Source organism: Astatotilapia calliptera, chromosome 14 (assembly GCF_900246225.1).
Source record: "Astatotilapia calliptera chromosome 14, fAstCal1.2, whole genome shotgun sequence".
Classification (NCBI taxonomy): domain Eukaryota; kingdom Metazoa; phylum Chordata; class Actinopteri; order Cichliformes; family Cichlidae; genus Astatotilapia; species Astatotilapia calliptera.
The window spans coordinates 14523601-14549241 of NC_039315.1; the positions used below are offsets into that span (position 1 = coordinate 14523601).

A 25641-nucleotide genomic window follows, 5' to 3' on the forward strand; every position below is an offset into this window, starting at 1 on the left:
GCTGTGAAAAGAGAACATCCCCCCTAATATAAAATCCCCATCTTTTGATAGGACTGGGTTCCCAGAATCACCTCTCTGCGTGCACACTGGGTCCTCAGCTTGAGAAAAAGAAGCCATCAATAATAATTGGAGAAGTGCCCACCCCTGCTCTGGCCATCTGTGTGAGGATGCCAAGTCTAGAGCTAAACCACTTAATGCCATTATAAATGCCTTCGTGTAAATGAAAGACTTGCACTGATATTTATACCTTCTGGTGCAACCTAAGATGTAATAACAGAAGAGAGATGATGCATTCTCAGGTTGAGGAAGAGGAGGAACATGTCCAATTATACAATTTTATGGAGGTTACTTTTTGTAAAAGAAGGAAATGCAGTTTAGGTGTGTAGGTATGTAATATGTAGTTATAATACAAAAAGTGATTCACTATAAATAAATATGCACTGAAAAATTATGAAATTATAGTGGCTTCTTCCTACAGTAAGTGACAAAAAAGTTGTTATTATTACTTTCTTAGAAAACACATACTTATTTATTAATTCAATTAAAATAATTGAGCTGCCTACTTTATTTACTTCACTTTATATTGTATTTTCAGGCTGCTCTGAGAGCTTTGTGTAAGTCACATTCACCCATTCACACACCTACATTCATATTAGTGATGCAATATTATATATCAATCTTAAAACAACTGTATTTCTCACAGTTGGGCAACTGATGGGTCAGATCGATTCAGTTTGATGTTTTTCTGTGTTTTCTACAATAAAGATTACCAGCAGTCTACCAGTTGCTAGAAGGGGAGAAGCTAATACTAAAAAATCGACAGTTTGGAGGTATTTCAGGCTGTCAGTATCAACAATTTCACTTTTTCTTTATAGTAATTTGTGTTTACAGTGGTTCCCTCTCCAACTGCAACAACTAGCTACCAATTTGATTTTCTTCACTTCACCCGTCTTTTGTCTGTGTGAGGAAGTAAAATCACAATGAAACTGAGAAGAGAAAGAGTATAAATTTAGCAATAAAGACTCACACTCTTAGTTGCAATGAAACACTTAAAAATAAAAATTACAAAAATGTAATTTTAACGATTGCTTTCTTAAAAAAAATTTCTAATCTACTTGTGTTCATAAAGTGTAACAGCAACTGCAATATTTTATATCATTACAAAACAGCATAGTACCTTATTCCACATCTTAGTTGTATTTCACACATAATGATAAAATAACACTGTTAATAACATTTAACCAGAAAGAAAAAAATATAATTCTTGTGTTTAATCCAGGCTAACTTTCTAAAGCACCAAATTCTGCTGCATCCATTTTTCTGTTTTCTCTTTTCTTCTTTCTTTTCCAACAATGCCTAGCACCCTCTTTTGGTCATTTGGAAAATTGTGGTCTTACACCTACCCTACCCTACCTACCTACCTACTAGCGTAATTTAATACGTTATAATAATATACAACATAATATTTTATAGTATTTCTGGTTACACAATGAAAATTGTTTACATAGTCACATTACTAAAAAATTTTTTAACACATACTGTTTTGAATGTGAATAAATCATAAAGCAACAATCTGTTACATTTAAAAAAATTAATAAATAAAAGAAAAAAAAGCATCAAAGGACTTGAAAGTGTGCATAAGACAACTAAACTGCGTGCTGACAGAATTATTTCCATGGTAATGAAAAACTGAAGACAACACAACATCTAACCAAATTAAGAAAGCTCTCGAGTAGGTTGGTGCATTATTATTAGTGTCTAGGAACGGGACTTAAGAACAGATTCCCAGAAGTCCAGTTCCTTGGAACTGTTAAGTCTGCTTGTCTCTCGATCCCGTTTATTGATTCCACTTGTACTTCTGCTACAGTGAGCTAATTTGAGTTTCTGCTCCAGAGAAGGAAAATAGCGGCACAGTCTACAGTATGGATATGTACATTACTTTTATTTTTATCATACAAAAAGATGAGAGCACAACAGTAATGTGCAAACATTTTCAGAAAAAAAAAAAATACAATTTTGACTCTTTGCTAGCACCTGCACAGTGAGCATCATGTTGAATATTATTACACAGGAAAAAAACAACTACAGGGAGTGCAGAATTATTAGGCAAATGAGTATTTTGTCCACATCATCCTCTTCATGCATGTTGTCTTACTCCAAGCTGTATAGGCTCGAAAGCCTACTACCAATTAAGCATATTAGGTGATGTGCATGTCTGTAATGAGAAGGGGTGTGGTCTAATGACATCAACACCCTATATCAGGTGTGCATAATTATTAGACAACTTCCATTCCTTTGGCAAAATGGGTCAAAAGAAGGACTTGACAGGCACAGAAAAGTCAAAAATAGTGAGATATCTTGCAGAGGGATGCAGCAGTCTCTAAATTGCAAAGCTTCCGAAGCGTGATCATCGAACAATCAAGCGTTTCATTCAAAATAGTCAACAGGGTCGCAAGAACCGTGTGGAAAAATCAAGGCGCAAAATAACTGCCCATGAACTGAGAAAAGTCAAGCGTGCAGCTGCCAAGATGCCACTTGCCACCAGTTTGGCCATATTTCAGAGCTGCAACATCACTGGAGTGCCCAAAAGCACAAGGTGTGCAATACTCAGAGACATGGCCAAGGTAAGAAAGGCTGAAAGACGACCACCACTGAACAAGACACACAACCTGAAACGTCAAGACTGGGCCAAGAAATATCTCAACACTGGTTTTTCTAAGGTTTTATGGACTGATGAAATGAGAGTGAGTCTTGATGGGCCAGATGGATGGGCCCGTGGCTGGATTGGTAAAGGGCAGAGAGCTCCAGTCCGACTCAGACGCCAGCAAGGTGGAGGTGGAGTACTGGTTTGGGCTGGTATCATCAAAGATGAGCTTGTGGGGCCTTTTCGGGTTGAGGATGGAGTCAAGCTCAACTCCCAGTCCCACTGCCAGTTTCTGGAAGACACCTTCTTCAAGCAGTGGTACAGGAAGAAGTCTGCATCCTTCAAGAAAAACATGATTTCCATGCAGGACAATGCTCCATCACACGCGTCCAAGTACTCCACAGCGTGGCTGGCAAGAAAGGGTATAAAAGAAGAAAAACTAATGACATGGCCACCTTGTTCACCTGATCTGAACCCCATTGAGAACCTGTGGTCCATCATCAAATGTGAGATTTACAAGGAGGGAAAACAGTACACCTCTCTGAACAGTGTCTGGGAGGCTGTGGTTGCAGTTTTCAAAAATACCCATGTAGGTGCAGACGTAGCGTAAAAGAGTTAGTAGTTTATTTTCTTACTACCTGTAGATTACTTGTATTTGCTTATTTGTTTACTAAATGTTTGAGGTGTGAAATAAACCACAATTGAGCAAAATATGCGTGTGTGTGGTTGGAGGATGTGCGTGTGCGTGCGAGGGGGGCGCGAACATTTTTCTGTAAAACAAAGGGGGGCCCAGCGAAAAAAGTTTGGGAACCCCTGGCCTAACCTAACATATGAAACAGGAAAAGGCCGCCGTGTAATCTCTTTATTTCAAAAAAGCATGTGTATTCTGAATACCACCTTTTTAAACTGTAAATGTAACAGAATACAGTTACTCATATATTGTATTTTAAATACATAACGGCGGTACATGTATTCCGTTACTCCTAATGTAAAGAGTCACTTTGACCATGAGCACCACAGCAGCCATTGTGTTCCAGGCCAACACAGTGCTTTATTTTGAATCCATTACTGCTTACCCTGCACTAAACTCCATGCAACCTTTAAATAAAAATCTACCTGCAGCACGTCTTACAACATGAAAAAACATAATGTCACATGTACAGACACAAAGTCCAAAACACGAGGACTTACTAATAAGGTTTAAATTTCCAATAATCAAATACCAATCAGAATGTCTCTTCTTCCTTTCCTGTCCTGTCTTTCTTATCTTACTCTATATCAAACTTTTTCGTTAGGCCCTCCTTTCTTTTACAAGAAAAATGTTTGTTTTTTTTGAAAACGCAGCTTTTTCTGTCATGGTTTGCTGTGTGGCAGGCAGGAGAAGGACCCAAGATGCAGACTCACAGACACGGGGATAAACTCAAAAAACGCAGCTTTATTGCTGGCCACGAGAAGTAATACAAAATAACCTAAAACTGGGAAAACTAAAGCATGAGCTGTACAAGGAACCGAACCACGGGGAGAATTACACACAACATGAGGGAGAACGCGACGCCGAACAGAGGGAGACTCAGACAGAAATACACAGAGGGTAAACGAGGAAAGTGGGCACACACGGGGAACACAGGTGACACTGATAATCATAACGAGACAGGGCGGGGTGAACTGAACATGACATGTACCGGCACAGAGGTTCAGACAGGAGGAGAGAGAGCACGGGGAAAACACAGACATAACGGGCTGGGGAAACATGAAACAACCACAAAGGGAGACGAGGGCTCATAAATACATAGAGGGCACACAGGGGGGAGAGAGAGCACGGGGAGAACTTAGACATAATGGGCAGGGGAAACATGGAATAAAACATAAGGAGAGACGAGGGCTCACAAATACACAGAGGGGCACACAGGGGGTAAAAGCCATGAAGGGAAAACACTTAGGGAACAACACAACAGGGCAACTCACAAAACATGGCCTAAATAAGGAATGAAATACAAAAATACAAGGAACTAAGAATACTGGGCCCACATGGCCCAGGACCATGACATCACCCCCCCCCTAAAGGGCTGGCTCCCGACAGCCCAAACCCGAAAAACAAAACAAGAACAGAAAACAACCCACCCAGGGCGGGAGGCGGGGGACCAGGACGGAGGGACCAGAACGGGAAACAAAACAAACAACAGAAAACACAGGAGCACATGACCATAGTCCAAATAAAGTTCAGGGGGCCGACCCAGAGCCCACAGGCACAAGAGTTCACGGGTCACACGGTCGGGGGGCCGACCAGGCGGGTGGCACAGGTGACAGAGCTGGTCCGGAGGCCGGCCGTGCGGAAGGCAGCGGCGGCGGCGAAGGAGACGACGGAGCAGTTCAGGGGGCCGACCGCGCCGAAGGCAGCGGCGGCGGCGAAGGAGACGACGGAGCAGTTCAGGGGGCCGACCGCACGGAAGGCAGCGGCGGCGGCGAAGGAGACGACGGAGCAGTTCAGGGGGCCGGCCGCGCCGAAGGCAGCGGCGGCTCTCCAGTCTCAGGCGTGCTGGCCGTGGCCTGGTGGGCACAGGACCAGACGAGGCAGGACCAGACGGTGGCGATGCGGGGGCCGGACCAGGCGTCGCTGCAGAGGCTGGGGCCGGACCCGGCGAGGATAACGACGCGGATGAAGCTGGACCAGGCGAAGCACAGGCTGAGGCTGGGCCAGACGAGGACGAAGACTCTGAGGCTGGAGCTGCAGCAGACGAAGACTCGGAGGCTGGAGCTGCAGCAGACGAAGACTCGGAGGCTGGAGCTGCAGCAGACGAAGACTCGGAGGCTGGAGCTGCAGCAGACGAAGACTCGGAGGCTGGAGCTGCAGCAGACGAAGACTCGGAGGCTGGAGCTGCAGCAGACGAAGCACAGGCTGGAGCTGCAGCTGACGAAGCACAGGCTGGAGCTGGACCAGGAGGAGCAGAAGCAGAAGGTGGCTGGGTGGGCTCCTCGGGCCCTCCAGCTGACGTGACGCGAAGCGGTGGCGTCGCCGCAGGGTGCCAGATAGGCACACCTGGGAGTCCAACAGCAGACGCAGGACAAACAGTTATGAAGGCCCCTGGCTGGACTAGGAGCTGAGGAAACACAGGCTGCTGAGGCACAAACCCAGAGAGAGAGAGAGCAGGTAAAAAACAGTCCATAGGACTTAACAGCTTAACACAAGAAACCATGAAGTGGACAGTGGTAGGGACCACCAGTTCTGAGCCAGCAATCATTAGGTTCCCAGAGTCTACATCAGTCCGAAGGGGCTCAGAGGTTACTAGCCCAGTCTGTGTAGTCCTAGGAGAGGTCAACATAAGCTGGTTGGACTCAACCGGTGGTAGTGTGCGGCTCAGAGGAGCTGGTTCGACCATACGGAAAACAAGGACCGCCACTCGATCCACAAAAACAAAGCTTAGATCACCAGGAGCTGACTCCTGGAAAAACAGTAGATACACAGATATGGACCTAACCATTGGCACCGTGGTAGCATGACTGTGGTGTGTTGGATGGACGTGTTTGTTGGAACCCGTACCCGCAGTGATCTGTGGCTGCAGAGTGTTAACCCTATTGAGTGGAGAGACAGATACAGGTGAAACGGTACGTGAACCATTAACTGAAGCAGGTGACGCTTCAGGCTGAGAGAGGGTGGTTATGACATTGTTCGTGGCCAAAACCCTATCTAGTGACGAGTTCATAGAGGCAGGAGAAAATGGTGTCACATAAATCCTGACCCCAGCTTCCATCTCCTGAGTGGTGGTTATGGTGCTGGAGCAAAACAGTTCAGAACCACCTGGTTTGTTATCTATGGGGAGACAGGAGACGTGTTGCGACATTACAGTGTCCTGGTCACCATGATCTGCTGTTATGTGTGCATCTTGGTAACATGCTAGGGGTTCATGACCAGTGTTCACAGTCTCTGGTTCGTGAAAAGCAAGTGTAGCTAGGCACACCGGAGCACCAGCTATGCTTTCGTTGCCTTCATTCAGTGACTGATGGAGGAGCAGGGCCGGCTCAGGAGGGAAGAGAGAAACCACAGGCAACTCAGATTTAGTTGGAACTGCAGACACGGAAAGAGACACCAAAGGAAACACCTCCCTACTGCTATTAAAACCAAAGGCGGTGGGAAACCTTGTCAGTCTGTGAATCGAGTCTGTGGTCCCTGCCGGGTTGAGTGAAGCGGGAGCGGAACTGTCTCTGGCCTGCGGCTCGGTGAACGGCTCATTGCTAGCCACCTCACCGGCTAAGTCCGTAGCCTCCTCACATGCCTTCTGCTCAGAGGTAACTTGGAGCGACTGGACAGTTTCACTCACCTCCGAGCGTCGGGCGATGCGGTGGCGACGCGAACGCCGTTTTCTTTTGGCCGTGGGCCCCGTAGACGTGGGAGATGGAGGCTCCTGAGGCGTTGCAGCGGCTGAGGAGGCGGTAGTTAGCGGAGTGGCAGGCGGAAGTCCCAGGCAACTCCGGGGGCCCCCAAGGGCTAGCCGTGTCCCGCGGAAAACCTCATCGTAGGGGGGAGCGAGCCATGGCTCCTCTCGTAGCTCTTCCTCCGGTTGCGCGCATACGGCGCCGTGGGCTCAGCCTGGCCTTCCGTGGCGACCGGCTCCTCGCCCTCAGACCACATCCGTGCCAGGCAGGAAGCAGGAGACGAGTAGCCCGATCGCGGCGGCGAGGGGGGGTGGTCGGTCTGTGGTGGGACAGCTGACGAGAGCTCCTCCTCGGTGATAAGCCAGGGCTTCCAACGGAGCTCGTCCTCCCGATACGCCCGTAACACCTGCTGCCGCTCCTCTTCACCGAAGTCGCTGGCCTCTGGCATCTCCGTGCGCCACGTAGTGTAGACAGGCGGTGGCGGAGATGTAGAAGCCGATGAGAAGCGAACAGGCGGCGTAACGGTGGTGAGCCCCATGGTCCCGATCCTGACCGTTTCTGGTTCTTTCTGGGACAGCTGCCCCGGACGGATGCCCATGGCGGACACAAGAAAGTCCCGGATGTGGGGGCGCAGCGCGCCGAATAGCCACGGGAGCCCGGACACCATCCGCTGAAGACGGACGGCTACGGTCTCCCGGTATTCGCCTCGAGGTAGCGTCGCCCATTCCTCACAGTGGTATTCCACCGTGTAGACCAAGTCGTCCTGGAGGTCCGCGGAGGGGTTGTGAGCTGCTGGGTCCAGTTCGGGGTCGCGTTCTTCTGTCATGGTTTGCTGTGTGGCAGGCAGGAGAAGGACCCAAGATGCAGACTCACAGACACGGGGATAAACTCAAAAAACACAGCTTTATTGCTGGCCACGAGAAGTAATACAAAATAACCTAAAACTGGGAAAACTAAAGCATGAGCTGTACAAGGAACCGAACCACGGGGAGAATTACACACAACATGAGGGAGAACGCGACGCCGAACAGAGGGAGACTCAGACAGAAATACACAGAGGGTAAACGAGGAAAGTGGGCACACACGGGGAACACAGGTGACACTGATAATCATAACGAGACAGGGCGGGGTGAACTGAACATGACATGTACCGGCACAGAGGTTCAGACAGGAGGAGAGAGAGCACGGGGAAAACACAGACATAACGGGCTGGGGAAACATGAAACAACCACAAAGGGAGACGAGGGCTCATAAATACATAGAGGGCACACAGGGGGGAGAGAGAGCACGGGGAGAACTTAGACATAATGGGCAGGGGAAACATGGAATAAAACATAAGGAGAGACGAGGGCTTACAGATACACAGAGGGGCACACAGGGGGTAAAAGCCATGAAGGGAAAACACTTAGGGAACAACACAACAGGGCAACTCACAAAACATGGCCTAAATAAGGAACGAAATACAAAAATACAAGGAACTAAGAATACTGGGCCCACATGGCCCAGGACCATGACATTTTCTATGCGTTTGGGACTTTCGTCCACACATAAACGGCGTTTCGAATCACCGAAAACTGAGATTTTTTTAAAACTCCTTTTTTGCGTTTACGTGTGAACGAGGAATACAGAGTTCGTCACACAACCTCAAAGGTGTGTGCCTTTTTTCACGTCATGCTGTACGCACGTTATTGTTTACATGAGATGAATTGCAGAATGGCAGATAGAGACAAAATATTGTTACTGTTAATCTGACTATCTTCAGGTTTTACACGCTTACATATACACACGCAGTTACTGTCCCCCCATTTAGAAAGGCAGAGGCATCATGGTGTAATTATTTTATGTGTAGTTGTTTTTTTCCTGTGTAATAATATTCAACATTGCTATCAATACATTTTTCAACATATGCCTCTCTGTGCAACATGGGCTTAAAAACGTCAACAACTGTAGGATACTGTTTAGACAGACGGGACAAATCGTGACAGGATCAGCCTGATATTATTTGTATCCCACTGTAACTTTACTGTATAAAGACTTAACATCTCCAAAATGTCAGGAGTAGTTAGTTATTACAACAAGTGATTGTGAACTAAAAACCAAGAATGTGGGATACTGTTTGTCTGTGATTTGAACAGCCCAACGCGTGCTCCCGACGCAGGGAAAACCAATTAAGCAGGGGAGACCTACCTTGGCACTTGTGCAGGTGAAGCCAAAGGGAAGGTATGCTTCACAATATTTTCTAGTCTTTGGCTTAGAATGAAGTTGGTTTGGAAACATATTCAGCTATGCTTCATCTCCTGCTTTGCGTTTGTGTGGGCGCCCCGTGCTAGCAGTGTCCAAGCAATTGTTTGTTTGTTTTTTTTCCTTTTTCATAGCGCCGCCTCCCCCCCCCCCCCCCCCCCCCTCCTCCTCCTGCAATGGCTCGGGCGGGCTTTGGAAAGCTCTGCTCTACAGTATCTCTGAGTGAAGTTACTTCTTTTTCTTTTTGCTCCCTGTGAAATAGTGATGGTAAATTTGATTCTTTTTACTGAATCGAGTTTTAATGAATCACTCACCAAAGTGAATCTGTTTTTTTGAGTCACTGAGTCAGTCGACCAGAGAGTGCAAAAAATATACATTTTCACTCAAACTTAATTTGTTTCTCTTTTCATGTAAATCCTACTGCTAAGATGAATGATTCTAAAAGAAAACAACTATTTTATAGAGCAAAAAAGAGCAAAAACATTTCTAAAATTAAGCAATTTCGTATCAAAATTGCTTAATAAACATTTATTTATTTTTATTTTAATATATTTTTATTTTTTATTTTATTAGTATTTTCCTTAAATGTGTTAAATATATATTTTCTCATCTAAATGTCCACTGAGCTGTGAGCCAGGGGGCGGTAATGTGCCTTAACAGTGGTTGCCAACCAAGAAGAAGAAGAAGCTGTGAGCCAGGAGGGAGGGGGTGAGCGAGTCCTGAGTGATTCGCTTACGATTCAACACAGGAGGGAGGGGGTTAGCGAGTGAGTGATTCATTCGCTCTATGATTCAGCACAGGAGGGAGGGGGTGAGCGAGTCCTGAGTGATTTGCTTACGCTTACGATTCAGCACAGGAAGGGAGGGGGTTAGTGAGTCCTGAGTGATTCGCTTAGGCTTACGATTCAGCACAGGAAGGGAGGGGGTGAGTAGCTCAAATGTGCTGTTAGCATGTTAGCAGAGCGATGCTACTGTGAACCGAGGAGCTATTTTCTTGATGTGAGCTTGTACTCAGGGTTTTTTCTTCAAGTTCAGAGCAGAATTTTTTTTGTTATGTTACTGGATGTTGTGTTTTTCTCCACAATTTTAATTATAAGCTAGATACATTGCTGCTAACAGCAACAGGGATGAGTCAGTGAGTTAGTTGGGCTTGTGAATCATGATTCATGAGTCAGTAAAGTGATTCTCGAGTATTGAACGATTCGTTCATGATTCGCGCATCACTACTGTGAAATACAGCTGCTGTAAATTTAGCTAGCAGACACACAGTGCAACAAACAGAAATGCTCCATTTGAAATTACCTGCTACTTTTTGCTCCTCTCACTCCTATTTTGAAGCGCTAGTTGAATGCAACTGTACGTTGGCCCCTAGAGACAAAGCACGTAAAAACTCCAAAACACTTGCAAACTCCAAAACACTTGCAAACTAAAAAACACTTGCAAACTAAAAACACATGCAAACTCCAAAACACGTACAAACTCCAAAACACTTGCAAACTAAAAAACACATGCAAACTCCAAAACACGTACAAACTCCAAAACACTTGCAAACTAAAAAACACATGCAAACTCCAAAACACGTACAAACTCCAAAACACTTGCAAAATCCAAAACACTTGCAAACTCCAAAACACGCACAAACTCCAAAACACTTGCAAAATCCAAAACACTTGCAAACTAAAAAACACGTACAAACTCCAAAACACTTGCAAAATCCAAAACACTTGCAAACTCCAAAACACGTACAAACTCCAAAACACTTGCAAAATCCAAAACACGTACAAACTCCAAAACACTTGCAAAATCCAAAAGACTTGCAAACTCCAAAACACGTACAAACTCCAAAACACTTGGAAAATCCAAAACACTTGCAAACTAAAAAACACATGCAAACTCCAAAACACGTACAAACTCCAAAACACTTGGGGTTTCTGGAATATTATGTTTTTGTTCCTGCAAACACTTTTTATGCAGTTTTTGCAAAGCTATATGTGGAAGGAAACCGTGACCTAGGACAAGCTGATGGCATAAGATGTAAGTACAACTCCTCTGGTTTCATATGCAAAAAAAATTATTGTGCTAGCTTATGTGGTTGCAGTGCTACCGCGATTTAAAAATAGTTATGCAAAACAGAGCGTGCCCGCTCCGACTGGTTTTAAAGGGTTAAGAAAAGTGTTTTGTGTAATTTGTGTAATACATTACTTTTGTAACGGTCATGGGTTGGTGACCCAGTGTTTTGTGTTATTATTAATATTTGATTTCATCATAGTTTATTATTAATAGTCTTCTTGGTTTATGGTATTGTATTTCTAGCTATCTAGTTCTTCTTTGGGGTTTCTAGTTCTTGGGTTTTGTTCCTGTGCCCCTCATGTTTAGTGTAGGCGTAGTTCTGTCTTCATGTTTATTTTCTTGTTCCCCAGTTAATCCTGTCCCCGTGCTCCATGTTCCCTCTGTTCAGTGTCAAGTCCATGCCTCTGTGCCTGTCATATGTTTCCTGTTTTCTTTTGATATTCCCTGTACTGTGTGCACTGTGTCTGGTTTTGCTTCCCTTGTCTCGTTAGGTCTGACTTGTCCCAGTTGTGTTACCCATATGGAAAAGATATATATAAATCTTATAAAGTTTGTATCTGTCTTGTGTGAAACTTGTATGAAAAGCATATAAGTGTGAAAACAGATATAAGATCCCTTGAAAAATTATATAATGAAACTTGTATGTTTTGGATACTTACTAAAACAATATATGAAAGTAATGCGAAAGTGGCCACTTTCATGAGTAAATCACGTAAGCCTTATATGATTTACTCATGAAAGTGGCCACTTTCATGAGTAAATCATGTAAGCCTTATATGATTTACTCATGAAAGTGGCCACTTTCATGAGTAATCACATATAAGTTTTTACTATTTCTTTTCCGTATGGGTACCACCTGTTCCCCATCCTCTTGTTGTCCTGCTTGTGTATTTAAGTCCTGTGTTTCTTTCTGTTAGTTGTTGTGTTGTACCTTCATTGTGCTGCGTTTTCTCCTCTGTGCTTATGGTAACATTCTGGTTCTCTGTTCCTGGTTTTCTTTTCTAGTTTTCCCAGCTGTCTGATTAGAGTTTTGTGCTTTGAGTTTCTAGTTTGAGTTATCTTGTATTTCATGTTTGAGTTTTTCTAGCAAATAAAGCTGTCGCTTTGAGTTTAATTTTTGGGCCTGCATTTGGGTCCTTCCTCCTGCCTTTCACAGAGCGCACACCATGACAACTTTTTTGAGCAATGACTCTAACAACACTCACAATAAAGAGGAGAAATACCTCCACGTGGACAAACTTGTGCTATGTCTTTGATATCCTGCTTTGAGATGGTGGTGACTCTTAAAGTAGAGCCAAGTAGAGTAGGTTTGGGAAAGCTGAAGTCAGCTGAGAGTGAAGAAGTCACTTGGATGAGTGACAAAACATTTCTCCTACTGAAAACACTATGTCCAATGAACAGAATCAACTTTTTGATAGTAGATGGTAGAAGCAGTCTGCATGCCTACATGCATGGTTATATACACCTGTGATTGAAACACCTAAATTCAATAATTTCGATGAGTGAGCGTGAATACTTTTCGCAATATGACCATATTAATGTCACTGGTATATTCATATGCATTTTAAAAATACAATCTTTGTAACCGAAGGATGAAGTGAACTGTTGTTTGAATATCCAAACCATTGCTTACATATTGTTTTATTTATTTTTTTCAGAAAGATGATTATGGAGCTCCCTTTCCCATCATGTTCTTTTTTGTGTTCCTTTCTGGTTTCAGTAAGATGATATAACATTTGGGGAAAAAAATGCAAATCAGCAGTCCAAAACTGGAGGCAAGAATAGCAAATATTTCTACAGCAACACTGAACTTTCCTGGAGAGCTGACATACGCTGGGATAAATGTGATCCACACTGCACAAAATATCAGCATGCTAAAGGTGATAAACTTGGCTTCATTAAAATTATCAGGCAGTTTCCGAGCCAGAAAAGCAAAAATAAAACATAAGAGAGACAAAAGTCCAATGTAGCCAAGCACAGCCCAATAACCTACAACAGAGCCCAAAGCACACTCTAAGGTAATCTTATCTTTAAATTCTTTGAAATTCTTAAATGGAAAAGGCGGAGAAATTGTTAGCCAGATGACACATATGAATACTTGTATAAGAGTGAAACCTGTAACACAGAGTCTCTGCTGTGCAGGTCCAAACCATTTCATTACATTGCTCCCTGGACGTGAAGTCCGGAAAGCCACTAAAACAACCATTGTTTTCCCCAGAACACAAGAGATACAAAGGACAAAGGTGATGCCAAATGCTACATGTCGCAGCATGCAAGACCATTCAGAGGGCTGACCAATGAATGTCAGAGAACACAGGAAACACAATGTCAAAGAGAAGAGCAGCAGGAAGCTCAGCTCAGAATTGTTTGCCCTCACAATAGGAGTTTTCCTGTATTTGAAGAATATTAATGCCACACCAGTAGTCATGCATGTTCCAAATAAAGATGCAGCAGTCAGGAGTGCTCCCATAATTTCTTCATATGATAGAAACACTGCCTCTTTCTTAATACAGGCATCTTTTTTCTGATTTGGCCAAAACTCAGGGAGGCATCTCACACAGCTGACAGAATCTGCAAATTGATAATGAACCAGATGTTACACTTCATGAGTAGATTTTTCACTTTTCCCCAAGTGCATAATTTTCAGTGTTTACATCTACTTTATCCTATATCATTTCTACAATTACTCTAGTAAGCTACTGATGTCACACAATCATAAAGAGAAGAAGCAACATGTTTCCTGACATTTCTTCACTTTCTCATCAACATAGCAGATGATGCATTTCTTACATTGCTCCAGTTTCTACTCTGCACCTAGCCAAATATAGAGCATACAAAAATGAAAAGAGATCAACCTACAAACCCATGTTATCTGCTGAGTTGACTGTTTTGTTATATTTTTTTTTATTTCTATTAACGTTGAAGATTTGGTGTCACCTGGAGTTGACTCTTGAACTGTGAAAAGACATCTGGCATAGGTCTTTTTGTCTGTTTCTTTTTTATAAGGTGTATAAGGTGTATTTTACTGGCTTTGGGGGATATGTGAATTAAACAAAAATGCAAAGCCTGCCTCACTAACTTCTAAAGTTTCTGTTAGAGCACAAAACCTGTAATGTTGCTGATCTCGCCATCTGCACATCTTATACAGTCATAGCAGCAAACAGGCCTTCCTTTCTGGAGAACCTTGCGTGTTCCTGGGGGACATTTCTCACTGCAAACTGACACAGGCACCTGTATGGATAAATGCACAATGACTACAACAAAAGTCCCTGTATCATTTGAGCTTTATTTTTCATTGCCTCAAATTCAAACCAAATTCAAACATTCAAAATTGAAATTGTAGCTTTTAATTACGGTTTTAATTATTTTCTAATACCTTACCTGCTTTGTGTTACTTTCCCAAATTAATGAGTTATTTTGCAAAGTCAGCTGTTTGTCTGGAGAAAGTGATGCATCGTAAAGACCAACTGTCACAAACTCCACAATACTGTTTTTTCTTGGCTGCCAGTTTATAATTTCATACTTTGCTGCTGGATCTCCATTCTCATCAAAGTAAACCTCATCACCTTCTTTTGTTTTGAAATAAATTTTTAGAATGCGCTGCAAAATCTAAGAAGACAAGCAGTCTGTTAATTTATTGAATCTCATTTTGTAACACAGACAGCACAACTGCTACTTTTTGTTCAAATGTAACCTCACCATGAATGGATCTAGCTGCACATTTTTGTTACATGTTTCATTACAGCTGAGGATTTTGTGAAGTGCATGGGCCACAGCATACACTCCTTTGTAGACATTGTTAAAGATAGACATAAGTGACATATCAGTGAAACTGTTTTGAACTCCAGTCATATCTTCATGTCCAGTGCACTCCCTCGGATTTTCTGCTGTTGAGTTCAACTCCTTGAACTTACAACTAAATAGTGTCTCCCAGAACTCAATAAAGAGTTCATTATTAGATGAATTCAGTGATTTTACATTCAGTATAAACTCTTTCAAGCCACTGACATGTGCTTTTGGAATTGAAAGACCAATGGCACCATCTAGTATGTGATGTATATCCATTGCAGCTATTTGGGAATCAGATATCCAAGACTCACTGCCTACCCACTGGTACCCAGTTAGGCCATGGACAGACAGTTTATTTATTAGCACATCCATATCCATGTGTGAAAGAAAGGCAATGATCACCTTGGAGGTTGAAGCCTTTATAGTTTCAATGATCTTTTGAATTTTTTCATAGGGATCTGTCCTAAAAAAAGATACAGAATATTCTAGACAGATGCCCAGCTGCTGTGCAGTTTCTGTGAATGTGGCCATGCCATTATTTCCATAATCATCATTGGTTCGAATAGCTCCAACCCAAGTCCATCCAAAGTACTTGACCAAATGGGCCAGGGCTCTGCTCTGGTAGTAGTCACTTGGTATTGTTCTGAGGAAGGATGGGTACTTGGTTTTGTCACTGAGACAAGCACATGTGGCAAAGTGACTGATCTAAAAGAAAGGAAAAAGAACTCATTCACATGGAAAAACACAAAGAATGATATATATTGATAAAGTGGAACAATAAAGGCAAATGGTTTTTGTTGGGGTTTTTTTTTTTCCAGAAATTCTTACATTTCTACCAATCCTACCTACCATTGGTATATAAAATGGCCCAATTACAGTTGATATTGCCATGCAAGGAGATGAAGAAGTCTCTCCCAAAATGGTCTGCACTGATGCAGGTCTGGTACAGGGTACTCCAGACACTGCAGAAAAAATTTCATTACCATTTACTAAGGCAAGTGCAACTTTTATACCTCTGGCAATGGAGCCACAAGTATCATACATTTTATAGCCCAGAGAGACTCCTGGCAGTAGATCTGAACTGTTGTTAATCTCCTCAATGGCAAAACGCATAGCCTGGGCAAACTGGAACTCTCTGAAATTCAAACTTGATCCAAACAGTAAATAATTGATATAATATTTAGTTTCACATTGAAGAAGACACAGAACATTGTTAAATGTCACTCAGTTAAAATCAATCCGTCAGTAACACAACTGAAATACATGAATATCTAAACCAGAATGAGACAAAAGACCTGACACCTTTTTTTTTTGGAGACCACTTTTAGATATTTCAAAATTGAATAAATTTTTGCAATGTTATACCTGGTACATTGCAGTGGTAGTGGTTTCTGCATGTAGTTATCCTTTCTGTCTTTCCAGCTGCTGTGAAAAGAGAACATCCCTCCTAGTATAATATCCCCATTCTTAGACAGTTGGGGGTTCTCAGGGTCCCCTCTTCTCTTGCATATCTCCTCACTATGAGAGAAACACGCTACCAATAACAGTTGTAAAAATGCCCACCCCTGTTCTGGCCATTTCTGCGTAGATGGCATGCTGTCTGGAAAACCTAAACCACTGGGTGGCATTATATGGCACTGTATACAGTAAGACTTGTATTTATACATTTTAAAGTAGCAAAAATTAATCCCTGTGGAACAAAAAGGTGGGGTGAGAGGAGTAACTCTGTGATATACTATAGTCTTATTCAAAATATATTCTATATGTGCTTAAATCCCAAATACGTATTTGTTATCAATTTTTTAATTGACTGAGATACAGTTTAAACTACATTTTCTTTAACTTTAATTAGACTCAAGAGAATCTGATTTAGTGCTGGCTCAAAACAACAACCTGCTTTCTGATTTAGGGCTGGCTCAAAACAACAACCTGCTTTGTTATCTTATATGCAATGTTTTTCTAAACAAAGGAATATCCTGCTAGTGTTGTAGTTTAGCTTGTACTTGTCTGCTGTCTGGAGGCAGAAGGGTTGCATGTCTAATCTGCTAACAATAAATAACTTTATCAGGGTTAAATATGCGTGTTTATGCATATTTGTGTGTTTGAGCCTTGTTCAAAACATGAAGCTTGAGGTGAGAAGGACAATTAGGATGTTGTTGGCCTTCTCTCACCCTTCTGTATGATTCTTCATATATTGAGTCTGTTCTGTTCTTTAAAATAAATACAACCTGTAGCCACTTCTAACATGTTTCCTTACATATTGTAACGCACTCGATTACAAGTTAGTTGATTGTTGTGTTATTGTGTTCACATTGCCACTCACTTATGGCATAGCTGCTCCACAGTCTAGAGGCCGTTAAGCCTATCAGTCATATCAGCTAACTATGACAGAGTAGCAGAGCATGCTTGTGGCTGGCTGAGAGCATTTGGGGAGTGGGAGCATACTTGCCAACCTTGAGACCTCATAATTAGGGAGACATTCAAAAGGGCTGTTGTGGGGCCATCTCACACTTCGTCCATGGAAGCCATGACAGTGGGATTAAGGAGGTCCTCAAAATATTCTTTCCATAGCTTGAATATTTTCTCAGCTGAAGTCCGCAGCGCTCCACCAACACTATACACAGTGTAGGTAGAGCAATCGCTTTCCCCTCCTAAGTCGCCTGACAGTGTGCCAGAATCTCTTTGAGGCAGTCCGAAAGTCTTTTTCTGTGGCCTCTTCGAACTCCTCCCACACCCAAAATTTTGCTTCAGCCACTGCCCAAGCTGTGTTCCACTTGGCCTGTTGGTAGCTATCAGCTGCCTCCAAATTCCCACAGGCTAACCAAGCCCGTTACCATGTTCAAACACGGTGTTCCTTATGGCCAAACTGTGTTTTGCACAGAAGTCCAACAACAATCAGATCCGGGAGGCCGTTTGCGCCCCTTCAGGTCTCACTGTCATTGCCCACATGAGCATTGAAGTCTCCCAGTAGGAACACAGAGTCCCCAGGTGGAGCACCCTCTACCACCCCACCCAGGGACTCCAAGATGCTGGGTACTCTGAACCGCCACTTGGTGCATAAGTGCAGACGATGGTCAAGACCCGTTACCCGACCCGAAGGCGCAGGGAACGAACCCTCTTGTCCACTTGAAGAAAGCCCAATGTACGGACAGGAAGCCGAGGAGATACTAGGATACCCGCTCCAGTCCACCACCTCTCTCCAGGAGACTGGTTCTAGAGCCCAAGCCGTGCATTTAGGTGAGCCCGACTATATCCAGCTGGTACCTCTCAATCTCACACACTAACTCAGCCTCTGTCCCCATCAGAGAGGTAAAATTCAATTTCCCAATTGCCAGTCTTGGTATCCAGGTATCAGTCCGCCAGGGCCTCTGCTCCTGACCACCACCCAGCTCACAATGCACCCATGACCCCTACGGTGCCTCCTGCAGGACGATGGGCACATGTCCTTTTTTTGGGCTGTGCCTGGCCAAGCCCCATGGACTAAGGCCTGGCTTGCCCTTGGGCACCCTCCCTGGGCCTGGCTTTAGGGAGGGGCCCCGGCAACCCTATCATGGGCAGGGTGAACTGTTCCCTAAGTGTTCTTCTCATAGGGGCCTTCTGAATCACTCTGTGTTTGATCTAATCCCTCACCCAGAAGACCCTAGGTGAGGGATTTCCAGGTACGTCGAGGCCTGTGTATTTTAGCTCTGTGTTTGTCTTTGCTCAGTGTCGCGTCGTACAATCAGATTTTGCCTGTGTGTTCTAGTTTGTGTTTTTCCCTGGTTTGATTTCTGTTTTCTGCAGTCAGTGTTCAGTTCATGTTTTGTTTTTATCGCCAGCTATAAAGCTATGGTTTTCAGCGAGTCCTGCTTTTGGATCCTCACCTCTGCCTACCCGCACACAGAGCCCTGACAGAATGAAAAGGAAATTAACAAAACAGGCCAAGCAAATGGTCACAACACCTATGGATTTGAAGACTAAGATAAAAAACATGCAGTAGCAGCAGCACTGGCATCACAACAACAGCTGAATCCACCAGGTCTTTGGGGGCCCCCTCCAAACCAGCCCACAATGGATTTTCAGCAAATACCATTGCGAGGAAGATGAACTAATGATTTTATATGTTATTACAAATTACTTTTGCTACAGTGAATGAATGTCATTTCTGTTAATCATCAGCCTAATAATTAGGTCTGATCTTGTCATATTGCCTTGACCTGACTGTCTCATTAATGCTGTTGTTACTGAACATCACCAGCAAATGCTATTGTATCATTACTGAGAGAAATCATGATGTGTAAAGAATTAAAAGGTTTACACTGCATGATTGCTTTGCACATGAGTCACACCCCTGCTAAATGTTATGTTCTGAGTTCTTTGTTTTCAGAGCGTCCAACATGACCACACCACCCAACTAAATGCCAAAGGAGGATAATTATACATGTTTACTATAATGCAACAGAGGTAGGTGAAGTGCAGCAAAGCTTTCATGGTTTAATAAAATAATAAACATTGTGAATTGGTCCAATACCAGATACCTATTTCCAATTCTGATCTATTGTGGTTCTGTGGAGGAAAAGACTTGGATTTCCTGCTTGGATGTGGTTAGGAACCTGTACAATGGTAAGACTAGTGCTTCCAGTGACTGTAATAGGGTACTGGTCAAACCTAACTCCAATACTTTTGTGGTTAAGATGATTCCTCAATTTTAATATTGATTTCATAAAGATTGTGATACAAATTGGTGTTATTGAAGTTCTAAGATGTGTGTCTAATGAGCATGTGTTACCTAATTAAATTGTAAACGTGTTTACATTCATCCTGTTGGGGAATCCCTAATAACATGTGGACCACACTATAATATCCAATTGGCTAACTTAATCTGATGATAACATTGCAGGTCCATTTGAAAAATTTGTTTTCAAGTCAGTGAGGGTGGTATAGAACAGGAAGTCCTTAGACTTCCCCTCTCCGCTCTTGGCGTGTTTGGTATTGTGTGCTGCACTCTCATTCCTAATAACATAGCTTCAGATGCCATTGTTAGAGTATGGCAGAGGACCTGAAAAGTGAAGACGACAGTCAAGGAAGCCAGAAGGAAGGTACTGAGAGAGGAAACTTCGGTTTTTTGTTCTTTTTCCCTCCAACATTCAGGTCATCAGGCTTGTCCAGAGGACCTCATTTTGCACTCTCCTGATGGGAAAGGATGATGGCCTGTAAGGTCCATTAACTTTTATTAGAAGAGTGACAAATTTTTCTCACCTTCTGGGGACTTCTGAAACAGGTTTAAGAGAGGAAGACCACTCTGGTCCAATATCACATTGATACCAAGAAAGGACATGAGGCTTTAAGATGGATTATGGATTTACATGTTAAAAGGTGTGAAAGTAGAGATTTGTTTTAATTTTTTTAAACAAATTTTTAATATGTGTGCCCCATTGTCTTACATATTACAATTACCTCACAATTTTTATCACGTACTTATATTTTATCTAAAATAACACATTTATATCTTATCTTTTATTACACAAATCGGTGTTGTAGAATAGAGTGTTGAAAAGATAATGTCACGCCCATCCAAAACCAGACTGCTTAAAAAATACCACAAGGAATAAGTTTTCTGTTTAGACAGTCGGTGGTTTTTTATCTGTTCTTCTCATTGCAGAAGGAGATATCCATACCAGGGTGTATGGTGATCCATGGAATGGACCCAAGGCAAATAATGGGAAACAAGTCCACGACCACAACCTCCCCCGAAAAATTTTGGCCAATCAAATTAACATTTTGTTTTTCTATCTCATAATAAAAGTGTTTACTACCTGGGTGCTCTTTATTCGTACAGATTGCTGAGCTGTCTTCTCTCATAAGATTGAACCCAACAATAGTGAGAACTGTGCACTATGAATTAAGTGTGTGTCAATCATAATATACTCAAAAAAAAATTTATTTTATTGAATCATAAATGTTAAAGTCAGGCATTGTCTGAATGTTTGCTTAGTCATTCTGACCACACGCTAAACACCTCAGACAAGATCTGAGCAGTGTGCTATGTTTGCATTCTCTGCTGGTACAAAAAAAAAAAAAAAAACAGCACAGAAGCACACACACAAACTTAATATTTTAATTAAATAACTTATTTATTTTCATGATGGTGGTCGTGGAGCACCCTTCCCCATCATGTTCTTTTTTGTGTTCCTTTCTGGTTTCAGTAAGATGATATAACACTTTGGAAAAAAAATGCAAATCAGCAGTCCAAAGCTGGAGGCAAGAATAGCAAATATTTCTACAGCAACACTGAACTTCCCCGGAGAGCTGACATATGCTGGAATAAATGTGATCCACACTGCACAAAATATCAGCATGCTAAAGGTGATAAACTTGGCTTCATTGAAATTATCAGGCAGTTTTCGAGCCAGAAAAGCAAAAATAAAACATAAGACAGACAAAAGTCCAATGTAGCCAAGCACAGCCCAGTAGCCCACAGATGTGCCCAGAGCACACTCTAAGGTGATCTTATCTTTAAATTCCTTAAAGTTTTTAAATGGAAAAGGAGGCGAAACTGTTAACCAAATTATACACATGATAAGTTGTATAAGAGTAAAACTTGTAACACAGAGTCTCTGCTGTGTAGGTCCAAACCATTTCTGAACATTACTACCTGGACGCGTTGCCCGGAAAGCCATCAAAACAACCATTGTTTTCCCCAGAACACAAGAGATGCAGAGCACAAAGGTGATCCCAAAAGCTACATGTCGCAGCATGCAGGACCATTCAGAGGGCTGACCAATGAATGTCAGAGAACACAGGAAACACAATGTCAAAGAGAAGAGCAGCAGGAAGCTCAGCTCAGAATTGTTTGCCCTCACAATAGGAGTTTTCCTGTATTTGAAGAATATTAATGCCACACCAGTAGTCATGCATGTTCCAAATAAAGATGCAGCAGTCAGGAGTGCTCCCATAATTTCTTCATATGATAGAAACACTGCTTCCTTCTTTATGCACGTGTCTCTTCTTTCATTTGACCAAAATTCAGGGGGACATCTCAAACAGGTAACAGAATCTGCAAATTAATGTTAACACAATGTTAGAATTCTGGAGATTTACTAGATTTATGCGTTTGAATCTACTTTACAGCATATTATACTCACTAGCACACTAACTATTACTCTACATTGGTCAGGCTACTGCTAAAGCTACACAATGAGAAGATGAGAAAAAATGCGTTGACAATGCTTTTGCACAGTCAATATGAAAAATGGTAAATAAGTCACTTCAAACATCGTTGACCATTTTTCAGTAAAACTGACACTGTTTCTGAACAAACTGCAGCATCAAGAAATTACATGCTGTGGTATAAAGCAACTGGTGCTGGAACAACAGCGAAAGTTATGATAGATAGGGCAGGTTTTGAAGCAGGGAGTGTGCTCATATTATTCACAGTAGGCTGAAACAGCCCCATATTTCACTCTTCATTTGCTTTATGTATAGAAAAAAAGAGCAAAATTATTAAAATTTCTGAGGGGTTTCCTCAATGTTGCGAAAGAATGAAAAAATATGCTGGAACATGAACAGTTATATTGCTTGTAGTTCATTAAAGTTTTTTATTGAAATATTACCACACCTGTAGTGTTGCTTATCTCTCCCTCTGCACATCTTATACAGTCATAGCAGCAAACAGGCCTTCCTTTCTGGAGAACCTTGCGTGTTCCTGGGGGACATTTCTCACTGCAAACTGACACAGGCACCTGTATGGATAAATGTACAATAATAACCATGGATAAACTGCATGTATGATGATCTTTACAATCATTTCTTAATTTTATATGCATATTTTATATTTATATGCATGAAGTTCAAATGTTTTAAAATAACACCTGGTTATAATTAATTCTTTATTCTTAATAAGCTTATTATTTGTACTCATTGTTTATTGATCACTCACCTGCTTTGAGTTTCTTGCCCAGATTAAAGAGTTATTTTGCAGAGTCAGCTGTTTGCCTGGAGAAAGTGATGCATCATAAAGGCCAACTGTCACAAACTCCACAATGCCGTTTTTTCTTGGCTGCCAGTTTATAATTTCATACTTTGCTGCTGGATCTCCATTCTCATCAAAGTAAACCTCATCTCCTTCTTTTGTTTTGAAGTAAATTTTTAGAATGCGCTGCAAAATCTAAAAACATGTGTAATAAGGCAGTTAATACACTGACGGATATTTAATAGATCTGCTGGCTTAATGACATTATCAACATATGTTGTCTTCAAATTTAAACAATTCTTCTTGTAACTCGATTTGAACAATAAAATTTTAGATTTTTAGGCTCACCATGAATGGATCTAGCTGCACATTTTTCTCACATGTTTTATTACAATTGAGGATATTGTGAAGGGCATGGGCCACTGCATACACTCCTTTATATACATTGTTAAACATAGGCATGAGAGACATGTCAGTGAAGCTATTTTGAACTCCAGTAAGATCTTCATGTCCGGTACACTCTCTTGGATTTTCTGCTGTTGACTTCAACTCCTTGAACTTACAGTTAAATAATGCCTCCCAGAACTCAGTAAACAAATCATTATTAGATGAATTAAGAAGTTTCACATTCAGCATGAACTCCTTCAGGCCAGTGACGTGTGATTTGGGAATGTAAAGACCAATGGCACCATCCAGTATGTGATGTATATCCATTTTTGCGGTTTGAGAATCAAATATCCAAGACTCACTACCTACCCACTGATAACCAGTCAGATTGTTGAGAGAAAACTCATGTAATAGCACATCCATATCAAAGTGGGACAGAAAGCCAACAATCACCTTGGAGGTTGAAGCTTTTATAATGTCAATGATCTTTTGAATTTTTTCATAGGGATCTGTCCTAAAAAAAGATACAGAATATTCCAGACAGATGCCCAGCTGCTGTGCAGTTTCTGTGAATGTTGCCATGCCTTTATTTCCATAATCATCATTGGTTCGAATAGCTCCAACCCAAGTCCATCGAAAGTACTTTACTAAATAGACCAGGGCTCTGCTCTGGTAGTAGTCACTGGGTATTGTTCTGAGGAAGGATGGGTACTTGGTTTTGTCACTGAGACAAGCACATGTGGCCAAATGGCTGATCTAAGAGGGGGGGAAAGGCCATGAAAAAGACAAAGAACGAGATAAAATTAAAGATGTTACAAGGAATAATAATGACAATAGTCACATTGACCATTAAAAATGAAAAACATTTTTTGCACACATCCACATTTAATTTCAGTTTTCACTGTGTTAAGCACATTATATCCCTGCAAAGAGGCCTATCTAAAATGAGTCACATTTGTGTTTCCAGAAAAAAAAATTTTTTAGCTATTCTACCCACCATTGGTATATAAAATGGCCCAATTACGGTAGCTATTGCCATGCAAGGAGAGGAAGACGTCTCTCCAATTATAGCCTGCACTTGTGCTGGTTTGGTACAAGGGGCCTCAGGTGCTGTGAAAATAATTTGATTACCATTCATCAAGGCTAGTGCAACTTTTATGCTTTGGGCAATGGAACCACAAGTATCATACATTTTATAGCCCAGAGAGACTCCTGGCAGTAGGTCTGTACTGTTATTAATCTCCTCAATGGCAAAAAGCATAGCCTGGGCGACCCGGAATTCTCTGGAATTCAAACTTCATTCAAACAGTGAAAAAGTTGACAATAGATTACTAACACATAAGATACTGAAATCAGTCAGTTATATTAATAGGAAAAAAACAAGAAACAAGAAAAAAATGTTTGGGGTTTTTTTCATCTTAGATCATTCATCCTTTCTAAATTTATTTTTATAATGTTATTTACCTCGTGCATTGAAGTGGCAGTGGTTTCTGCATGTAGGTATCCTTTCTGTCATTCCAGCTACTGTGAAAAGAGAACATCCCCCCCAGTATAATGTCCCCATCCCTAGATAACTGGGGGTTCTCAGGGTCCCCTCTTTGCATGCACACAGATTCTTTAGCCTGAGAGAAAGATGCCACCAGTAACAGTCGGAAAAGTGCCCACCCCAATTCTGGCCACTTCTGAGTAAATGACATGCTGTCTGTAAAAACTGAACCACTGGGTGGCATTGCAAGTAACCTAGTCTAAGTGAAACATGCAGACTTTATTTATACATTTTGAAGCAGCAAAAATGAATAACAGAACCATCATGCTTCTTCTATGTGGAAGGAAAAGGAGGGGCCAGAGGAGTGGCCCTGCAAAACACTACACTACTATACAATATCATTATTGATTGAATCAGATGCAATATAACATTTATAGTTTCAATAGGTCCATGAAGATTCAAGAAAACCTTTATTATCTTTTAAGATTATATTTGGAAATGTTTTAATTTGATAAATGAAACCATATGATCTCCTTTCTTTCACTGTTGTATTTTCAATCAGTTTTTCCAATATTTGCACAACGAGCAAACAGGAAGAAAAAAAAATCAGACATGTTTATATTCTGGTTTCAGTTTGTGTACAGTGAGGAAAAACAGCCATCTACAGTTTTTGAGGAGTGAAGCTATTCAGTTCTATTCAGTT

The 25641-nt window shown here is 41.9% G+C and overlaps 2 protein-coding genes across 2 annotated transcripts; both read right to left on the bottom strand.

Moving 5' to 3' along the window:
• Positions 1-9484: 9484 nt before the first annotated feature.
• Positions 9485-16267, bottom strand: LOC113036224 (extracellular calcium-sensing receptor-like). Its single transcript, XM_026192408.1, has 6 exons — positions 15964-16267; positions 15025-15819; positions 14707-14934; positions 14433-14556; positions 13683-13896; positions 9485-9503 (listed from the first exon to the last, which is right to left on the bottom strand). The coding sequence occupies exons 1-6, from the start codon at positions 16225-16227 to the stop codon at positions 9485-9487; spliced, it is 1644 nt and encodes a 547-aa protein (XP_026048193.1). The 5' UTR covers positions 16228-16267.
• A 4966-nt stretch (positions 16268-21233) lies between these two features.
• On the bottom strand, positions 21234-25109 carry LOC113036640 (extracellular calcium-sensing receptor-like). Its single transcript, XM_026193053.1, has 6 exons — positions 24917-25109; positions 24450-24747; positions 23414-24208; positions 23033-23260; positions 22712-22835; positions 21234-22150 (listed from the first exon to the last, which is right to left on the bottom strand). The coding sequence occupies exons 1-6, from the start codon at positions 25054-25056 to the stop codon at positions 21234-21236; spliced, it is 2502 nt and encodes an 833-aa protein (XP_026048838.1). The 5' UTR covers positions 25057-25109.
• Between the last annotated feature and the right edge of the window lie 532 nt (positions 25110-25641).